Source organism: Capricornis sumatraensis, chromosome 3, assembly GCF_032405125.1.
Source record: "Capricornis sumatraensis isolate serow.1 chromosome 3, serow.2, whole genome shotgun sequence".
In the NCBI taxonomy this organism is placed as follows: Eukaryota; Metazoa; Chordata; class Mammalia; order Artiodactyla; family Bovidae; genus Capricornis; species Capricornis sumatraensis.
The window spans coordinates 176,406,221-176,415,211 of record NC_091071.1 but is presented as its reverse complement, the minus strand read 5'-3'; the positions used below and the strand labels follow the sequence as shown (position 1 = coordinate 176,415,211).

Below are 8,991 nucleotides of genomic sequence, written 5' to 3'. Positions count from 1 at the left end.
GCCCAAGGACACAACATAAACTGATTAGGATCAAATGGGACCAAGATGGCAGATAAGACTAGACCTTGGTCCTCAATCAGCAGGTGAAATGACCCACCCAGAGGTGCCAGTTCTAAGGCACTGTCAAAAGACCAAGAAGCGGGTGGTGGCCCAAATCCTGGAAATCTCCACCCCTTCCCCAGAATAGTTGGAATAATCCTCCCACTCACTTGCATATGAAATTACCCAGCTTATTAAAAAAAAAAAAAAAAACCTGTGGCATTGGAGAAGATTCTTGAGAGTCCCTTGGACTGCAAGGAGATCCAACCAGTCCATCTCAAAGGCAATCAGTCCTGAATATTCATTGGAAGGACTGATGTTGAAGCTGAAACTCCAATACTTTGGCCACCTGATGCAAAGAACTGACTCATTCAAAAAGACTCTGATGCTGGCAATGATTGAAGGCAGGAGGAGAAGGGGACAACAAAGGATGAGATGGTTAGATGGCATCACCAACTCTATGGACTTGAGTTTGAGTAAGCTCTGGGAGTTGGTGATGGACAGGGAAGCCTGGCGTGCTGCAGTCCATGGAGTCGCAAAGAGTCGGACACAGCTGAGCGACTGAACTGAACTGATAAAAACTAACCACACTCTGTCTGTGGAGTGTATTTCTCTCTGCATCTGAATAAATCCACATCTTACCTATCACTTTGTCTCTCACCGAATTCTTTCTGTGATGAGATATCAAGAACCTGAGCTTCATTAAGACCTGAAACCAGGTACTGTGGCTTTTGGCTGGGTTCGAGTCCCAGCCAGGTGGGTTCAAGTCTCAAGCAGGGTTTTGTCTGCTGAATCAGCCCAGAATATTCACTGGAAGGACTGATGCTGAAGCTGAAGCTCCAACACTTTGGGCACCTGATGCGAAAAGTCGACTCACTGGAAAAGACTCTGATGCTGAGAAAGACTGAGGGTAGGATAAGAAGGGGACGGCAGAGGATGAGATGGCTGATGGCATCACTGACTCAATGGACATGAGTTGGAACAAACTCCCGAGAGATGGGGAAGGACAGGGAAGCCTGACATGCTGCAGTCCATGGGGTGGCAAAGAGTCAGACACAAATTAGTGACTAAAGAACAACAGCCAGAGACAGGAGAGAAGGGAAGGAAGACTTAAGGGGAGAGACAGCCTTGAACTCTGCCTGGATGAATGGGACCAGGCTGGCCTCTCCAGCCTTCTGAATACAAAGAACGGTGGAAGTTCTTGGGCAACTGAGCCCTTCCAAGGAACAAGTTTAGAGGCGGAAGAGCTGAAGGAGGGAGGCGGGGCGGACACCAAGCTCAAGGGTGTAAGAAGGCCCCTGAAGGGAGGAGAGGTCCCAAGGAGGCTGTGGGAGGAAGGAATCCCAGCCATGGAGGCCAGGGTGAGTTGTGCACAAGGTAGCAAAGTGGCTAGCGATGTCAAATGCTGCTTTGTGGCCCAAGGACTTAACACAGAAACAGAGCACTGCCTCTGTGATCTCACACCAGCCCGGGTGACTCCCCCCCCCGCCCCACAGGAGGCTGTTCCAGAAGCAACGAGAAGGGACAGGACCAGGTGAGGGCGTCTACACTCAGCTCCCAAGCGCAGCACACTTTCGCCTGCAGCGCCCCATTCCTTCTCGGGGAGGCAGGACACTCAGCTACTGGATCAGAGGCAGGCCATGCTTGGGATACACTCAACGTTAAAACAATGGTTGGTTAGAGACCTAAACTGAACTGGGCTTCCCGTGTCACGATAGGGGAACTCCAGCCACCCCAGGAGGCTCTGCCTTCCCCAAAGCCTGTGGAGTCACCAGCCTCCCCGCACAAGTGGAGACTGCTGCCAGCTGCTCCCACCTGCCTCATGATGCTCGTGGGGAAGAGGACCCCAGAGGCAGCGAGGTTCACGGGGTGGCTCCTCCTGTCTCCCAGAGCCTGTTCTCTCACAGAGAAAGGACAGAGGGGGACAGTAGGAGGCTCCCATGTCCTTCTTCAGTGATTTTTTTTTTAACCACAAGCACATTTTACTTTTATAATGAGCAACAAAGAATAAAGACATTTCCAAGTTGAAAATAAAACGAGGCTGCAGGAGACCAGCCCATCTCTGAGGCCCCCTCCAAAGCTAAGATGCTGCAATTCCAAGTAATTTCCTGTTCTTTATTTGCACATCCTGTATGTGAGGAGCATTTGGTGAACCAGTCTTGTGTGGGGGGTGGCGGGTACGCTTGTATTCCCGCCACGGATGCTGAGCCCAGCCGGCTGGCCCCGAATGTATGTTGCCAGGCTGTGGGACATATCATCTTCCCAATGTCCCCACTCTGGGAGGTCACCTGGTGTGACCGGGCCTAGTCCAAAGCTCTGGGCTCATTCCTGGCCTGGAAGATTCCCCAAATGACCTGTTCTAAAAACCACAGAAAGGGCTTGGGGGTGGGCTCTGTGGGAGACTCCTGGACCCTCATTGGAGCAGTCCTGGGGTTCTAGGGAATTTGTTGTGGTTTAACAAATCCTGGAAGAGGGGAGATGTGGCCCCACGCCCAGGGACCACTGCCTCTTTCCCAGTGCAGGAGAACCCCCTCCTTAGTAATAGCCCCCACTGGAGGGTCTCAGGGCAGGATAGAACATCCCCCATCCATATCCAGTATATGATGAACTCACAGAAGAGTGAGGGCCCCCACATGGGTCACTCAAGCCTGAGTGGAACTCTAGTTCCACCTCCTATCAGTCCTGTGACCTTGGGCAAACCGCTTAGCTGAGGCTAGGCTATCCTAAGATAAAGAGGTCATGAATGCAACGCCCACCCACCCACCGTTCCCCCACCCCCACCCCGCCGCCCTGCCCAGGTGGTGGGGAGCAGGAGAGGTGTCACAAACCGCAGTGTAATCTGTTTAATCCTGGGAGGGTCCAGAGGCTGCCCTTTGGCGAAAGGAGCTTTTAATCTGCAATTCCCCCCACAGACCCCGGCCGGCTCTGGAAGGTTCCATACCCGCAAAGCGTACCCTCCGGCCTTAGTCCAGGCGAGGGCCACTACCAGCCGCTGCAGCGGGGGGACTGATCTCCCAGCTCCGGCGCGCCGGGCTGGCCCACGACCTTGGAGGAACCCGGGAGAGAAAGCTTCACCGAGAGACAGTACTTTTCCACTGCACTGCTCGGCCACCTCGGCTGGCTTTCTGCTCTGCAGATAGGCGAAGGGAGCCAGGCCGGCCCCGGGAGGAACCCACCCGAACTCGCGCTCAGAGATTCAGGGAGGCAGGAGTTGAGGGTGAGGGGCAGGGGGCATCCAAGAAAGCGGAGGGAGGTACCGAACCCTCCCAGAGGGGCTGAGAGACCACCAGGGCGGCCTGAGAAACTTGCACTGGCAAAGCCCTTGGGTCGATTTCAAGAGCTTCCTGCTCCTTGATCTCCGACAATAATGATTAAACCCGATCCACCGCGCCTGTGCTGGGTCTCGGGCGAAGAGCCCCGCTAGCCGGCGCGGGGGGAGGAGACAGAGGAGGGGACGAGAGAGCTAGCGGTCCCGCCCGGTGATGTAGGCAGCCGGGGGAGGTGGAGCCGCGACGCCTGGAGGAGTCCCCACCGCAGTCGCGGCTCTCGGTCTACCCCTCCGAGCAGCCAGCCTCCAGCCCCGGCTCCGGCGACCTCCCTGCCGCCGCAGTTTGGGCGGCAGGGAACCGCGGGGTGCCCCTCTATTCGGATCTGGAGGGGGCGCGTCTCCACCCCGCCCAGCCCCTGCCCCTCCTGGCTTCCCGGACGGCTGGAGAGACTCCCGGGGGAAGCTGTTCCCGGAGGCTCGGGGCCGTCGCCCGGGCATCTCGGCTGCCAGCCCGGCTGGGCACCGGGCATCTGCGAAGCCAGCTAGCCCTGCCTGGCACTGGGGATCTGCGGGCACCGATTGTCCCCGGCGCCGCCCAGCTTCTCGAACGCCCTGGGCCGCGGGCTTCTGGGCGCGCTCCCCTCCCCCGGCCGCTGGGCCGGCCGCCCGCGAGCTCCCGGCGCCCCCAGCCCCTCGGGCCGCCGCCGCCGCCGCTATGCTGCCCTGGAGGCGTAACAAATTCGTGCTGGTGGAGGACGACGCCAAGCGCAAGGCCAAGAGCCTGAGCCCGGGGCTCGCCTACACGTCGCTGCTCTCCAGTTTCCTGCGCTCCTGCCCGGACCTGCTGCCCGACTGGCCGCTGGAGCGCCTGGGCCGCGTGTTCCGCAGCCGGCGCCAGAAAGTGGAGCTCAACAAAGAGGACCCGACCTACACCGTGTGGTACCTGGGCAACGCCGTCACCCTGCACGCCAAGGGCGACGGCTGCACCGACGACGCCGTGGGCAAGATCTGGGCGCGCTGCGGGCCGGGCGGGGGCACCAAGATGAAGCTGACGCTGGGGCCGCACGGCCTCCGCATGCAGCCGTGCGAGCGCAGCAGCTCAGGGGGCTCCGGGGGCCGCCGGCCGGCGCACGCCTACCTGCTGCCGCGCATCACCTACTGCGCGGCGGACGCGCGCCACCCGCGCGTCTTCGCCTGGGTCTACCGCCACCAGGCGCGCCACAAGGCCGTGGTGCTGCGCTGCCACGCCGTGCTGCTGGCGCGGGCGCACAAGGCGCGCGCCCTGGCCCGCCTGCTCCGCCAGACCGCGCTGGCGGCCTTCAGCGACTTCAAGCGCCTGCAGCGCCAGAGCGACGCGCGCCACGTGCGCCAGCAGCATCTCCGCGCAGGGGGCGCCCCCGCCGCCTCGCTGCCCCGCGCCCCGCTGCGCCGGCTCCTCAACGCCAAGTGCGCCTACCGGCCGCCCCCCGCCGCCGAGCGCGGCCGCGGGGCGCCGCGCCTCAGCAGCATCCAGGAGGAGGACGAGGACCAGGACGAGGACGCGGGGCCGCGCGAGCGGCCGGAGGTGCTCAGCCTGGCCCGCGAGCTGAGGACGTGCAGCCTGCGGGCCGCCCCGGCGCCTCCGCCGCCCTCGCAGCCCCGCCGCTGGAAGGCCGGCCCCCGGGAGCGAGCGGGCCAGGCGCGCTGAGAGCCGAGGTGGGGGCGCGGGGGAAATGGACAGGCCTAGGCCCCAGAGCCGGCCGGCCTGACGTAGAGCCTCCGGCCTCGGCCCTGCCCGCTAGGGCTCCCCCGTGGTCCCCTCACCCGGCCCTTGCCTCCCTCGTGGTCTCTGTGGCTGTCCGCCCCGCGCCTCATCCTGGCTCAGGGTGACGCCTGACATGCCCTTGAGTATGCGAGGCGGCGAGCTGGGGGAGCAGCAGTATTCCGTGTTCGACCCCTACCCCCGGAGCCTGTCGGTGCCCTCCACTGTGGAATTGCCCCTGATGCTTAACACCAAGTTGCTTTGCCCATAGGCCACGCCCTCCCTCCCCAAACATCCTCTCTAGAGAAGGGGACTTGGGGAGGAGACTCTTCCAGAAAACCAGGAGGGTGGCCTTGGATCTTGGCCCCTGGGGAAGACAGTGGGTCTGCCTGTAGCCAGGCTAGCCTTCCTGGGGAGACCAGCCCTGGGCAGGCATTCTTACAGCGGGAAGAATAGTCGCCCCGGAGAGCTGAGGCCAGGCCCCAAGTGGCATCTGAGTCTACTGCCAATCCACATAAGGAAGAGTGCCCAGCCTCTACGCCTGGCCTCTCCACCCCTTGGAGGACTTCTGGGACTTCGCTGCTCTGCCTGTGGAGAAAACAGGGATGTTCCTACCACCCCCAACAACAGATGGCCCGGGGAACAGCTCTCTGCACAAGGCCGCTGCCCAAGCCTGTGTCCTGGCACCCGCAGGACTCCTCACCCACTCTGTCTTTCTGCATACAAATGTGAGTCCCTGCTTGGTGCCCCACAGCTAGGACCAAGAAGTGGCCTCCAACGGAGGTAAGAGAGCATCTGGCAGGTGTTTGAGGCACTGACCACCCAGCAAATGGACAGGGGAGAGATGTCCCCAAGCCAAGGCTTGTCAGAGCCGGAGGGTCCTGACAGCACCCGTGTTCTCACAGGAAGATGAGGCCCGAGAGTGTGGTGACCCCACCAAGGGAGCGGGCCCCTGCCCATGCGTCTTTTAACAAGGTCACTAAAAGCCCAAAGATCTATGTGTCACCAAATGATCACTGTAAATAAACCATTCCTGCTTTTTCAGCCTGTCACCACTCTTGTGTTGTGCTTGATGCCAGGCCTGCGGACGGTGAAAAGATGATCGTCAGGCCCTTGAAGGGCAGGAGAGGTCCCAGGAACCGTTCCCTGTAGCAGCTGGGGCCAACTCTCAGGTGTGGGGGGGACGAGGGAGTTGCTGCCAGGACGCTGTTCCCCGCATGTCAGGAGAGGAGACAGTAGCAGGTGCCTTGCCTGCAAATCACATGGGCTAAGCCTGGGAGGGGTGTCAGCTGTCTGTCTCGGCCTCCCGGAATGTCTGTCTGCCTGGGCACCAAATGCGAGTGTCTGGAGCATTTGGGCAGGGATGGGGCAGGGGGCCAGGGCCTTCTCATGAGCCGTGTACCTTTGAGAAGATTCGTGTGGGTGTGTGTCTAGGCAAATGGTATTTGCTGGGTCTCCTTGGGGATGTAAAAGAGAGGGGTGAGCAATTCAGTGTGCTTTCAGAGGAGCTGGAGAGGTCTAGCCAGACCTTTAGGACAGCCTGAGTCCTGAGCTTGGATATCTTCTTTATTTCTGTGCTGAGCTGGGCACTGATCCCAGGGTTGTCCAGAGCCGAGACAAGCGGCCTCTGCAGTCACCCACCATCAGGACAGTTCTGTGTCCTGCTGCTGCTGGAACAGAGAGCACCCCTGTCACTTCAGCCTGGCGGGATGCAGGCAGGGTCAAGGGACTTTGAAGGGGCAAGCTGGGCTTGACTTCATAACACGTTTGGGGAGAGACAGGGGCCCGCTGCCACTCACTACATGTTCATTGCTTCCCTCTTATCCACAGCTGAGGATTTGCTGGGGTTTCTCCCCATAAGGGGAAAAAGGAAAGACAGGGGAGTGGAGGAGGGGCTGCAAGGCAGCCTCTGGTGTTGGGCGCACTCTCACCCAGAAACAAGGTCACAAGCACACCCTCTTTAATCAGATGTGTGCAGCAGAAATTTACTGAACGCCTGCCTTGGGACAGACACTGAGCTAGGTCCTAGCGGTCCCTGAGTCCCTCCCCCATGGCTCATACATTCTCAAGTGAAATGCACATAATTAAAGGAACAGTTGCAATGTAATAATTCACAAGCAGACTCCCACCCTTAGCCTCTGCTCCTCCTTTTGTCTCTGGCAGCCTCCCAATTGACACACACACACACACACACACACACACACGCACACACACACACACGACTGCCCTCCTTCCCTCGTTCACGCTCTGTTCTCTAGATCTGGAGTTACAGGACCAGACTGAAAGGACTGTCTCTGCCTCCTTCCAGCTGGGTGATGCTGGGTAACTCATTCAGCCTCTCTGGGCCCCGCCTTTATCGATGGTAAAGTGGGAGGGGGCTGATTCCTACTTCACAGTCTGATTGTAAGAATGAAACAGAATCACGTCTGTAGAAAAGCTTTGGCAAATAAGACAATGGCCATGTGAAGAAGCACCATTTTACCCGTTTCCTGCTGTTCAGTCACTAAGTCGTGTCTGAGTCTCTGAGACCCCAAGGCTCCCTGGCACGCCAGGCCTCCCTTTCCCTCACCATCTCCTGGAGTCTGCTCCACCTTGTGTCTGCTGAGTGGGTGATGCCATCCAACCATCTCATTCCCTGTCGCCCCTTCTCCTCCTGCCCTTAATCTTTCCCAGCATTAGGATCTTTTCCTATTTCACCCATAGGATTCTTCTGTTTAGGTTAGGATTTTTAGTCCCGTCCCGACCCCTACTCCACTCACCCCTGGCGATGGTGATTACAAGTTGTTTTTATTTCTCTCTCTCTCTTTGCCACACTGCATGGCTTGTGACTTCTCAGCTCCCCACAACCAGGGATTGAACCCAGGCCAAGGCAGTGAAAGCACGGAATCCTGACCACTAGGCCACTAGGGAACTCCCACACCTCCACTCCCAGTGTGTGTGATGGAGGAAGGCTCTGGCCCACCTTCCCTCTCCCAGTCGAGGATGAGATAAGCCACAAGCTGGCCAGTACAGTGCCAGCGGCCACCAGGCCACAGAGGGGGTGTTGGGGGCAGCTCTAGCCCCCCAGGCCCCAGGCCCTATTGCTCCCAAGGGAGGGAGATCCAGCCTAGGAAACACCCCCTCCTTCTCTGCACTGACTTTGCCTTCATCCCGTGGGCTTAGATGCAAGCTCAAGAAGATCCCTGAACCGTGGAGCAAGCCACCCAGCGCCCCCGTGTCCCGTTTCCGGCATCCTTTCCCCCGCCTATAAATAAAAATGGGAGTGTTCTCTGAGTTCTGGGTTTCCCAGATGTGCCCGAGGAGCTGCCGTGGGGAGTGATGGGGAGATGGAATGGGGAGGGCACCCCAACCTGCTGTAACTGGAACGTCTTCTCTGTTTTCCCTTTGGGGTTTATGGGGTTCCAGTTGAATAATGAGAGCCCACGTCGCCACATCACGTCCAACTCTTTGCTGCCCCGTGGACTGTAGCACGTCAGGCTTCCCTGTCTCTCGCCATCTCCCAGAGTTTGCCCAAGTTCATGGAACCCTACAGGTTTTTCTCTTCTGAGGTCTTTTTTGGGGGGAGGGGGTGGAGGTTGGCCATACCGTGCAGCATGCGGGATCTTAGTTCCTCAACCAGGGATGGAACCTGTGTCCGCTGCATTGGAACCATGGAGTCCTAACCCCCTGGGCCTGAGAAACAATGCTGGGATGTGAACGTGGCAATAGAGGGCTTTCCAGAAACAACACGCAGTCAGGGACAACTCAGGCAGCATGTCCCACCAGGTCCAGCCTCTTCCCAGGACCTCTGGGGCCTTACCTCCATCTCTCCTGACCCCACTGGGGAGGGGCTGGGTCATGACTGGCGTGACTGGGCCACAGCTCACAGCTCCAGCCACCCGTGCCGTCCTGACTCCTGCTCCTCCCCTTCTTACACAGACGTGCTCCCAGGTCCCCAGACCTC

General features: G+C 59.2%; 1 protein-coding gene across 1 annotated transcript; it reads left to right on the top strand.

Annotated features, from left to right (window-relative positions):
* Positions 1-4,022: 4,022 nt before the first annotated feature.
* On the top strand, positions 4,023-4,994 carry FAM43B (family with sequence similarity 43 member B). The gene has a single exon (XM_068966958.1). The coding sequence runs from the start codon at positions 4,023-4,025 to the stop codon at positions 4,992-4,994; it is 972 nt and encodes a 323-aa protein (XP_068823059.1).
* Positions 4,995-8,991: the final 3,997 nt, after the last annotated feature.

Excerpts from the sequence above, each read along its gene's own strand:
- FAM43B (XM_068966958.1), top strand. The coding sequence starts at position 4,023 with ATGCTGCCCTGGAGGCGTAACAAATTCGTGCTGGTGGAGGACGACGCC.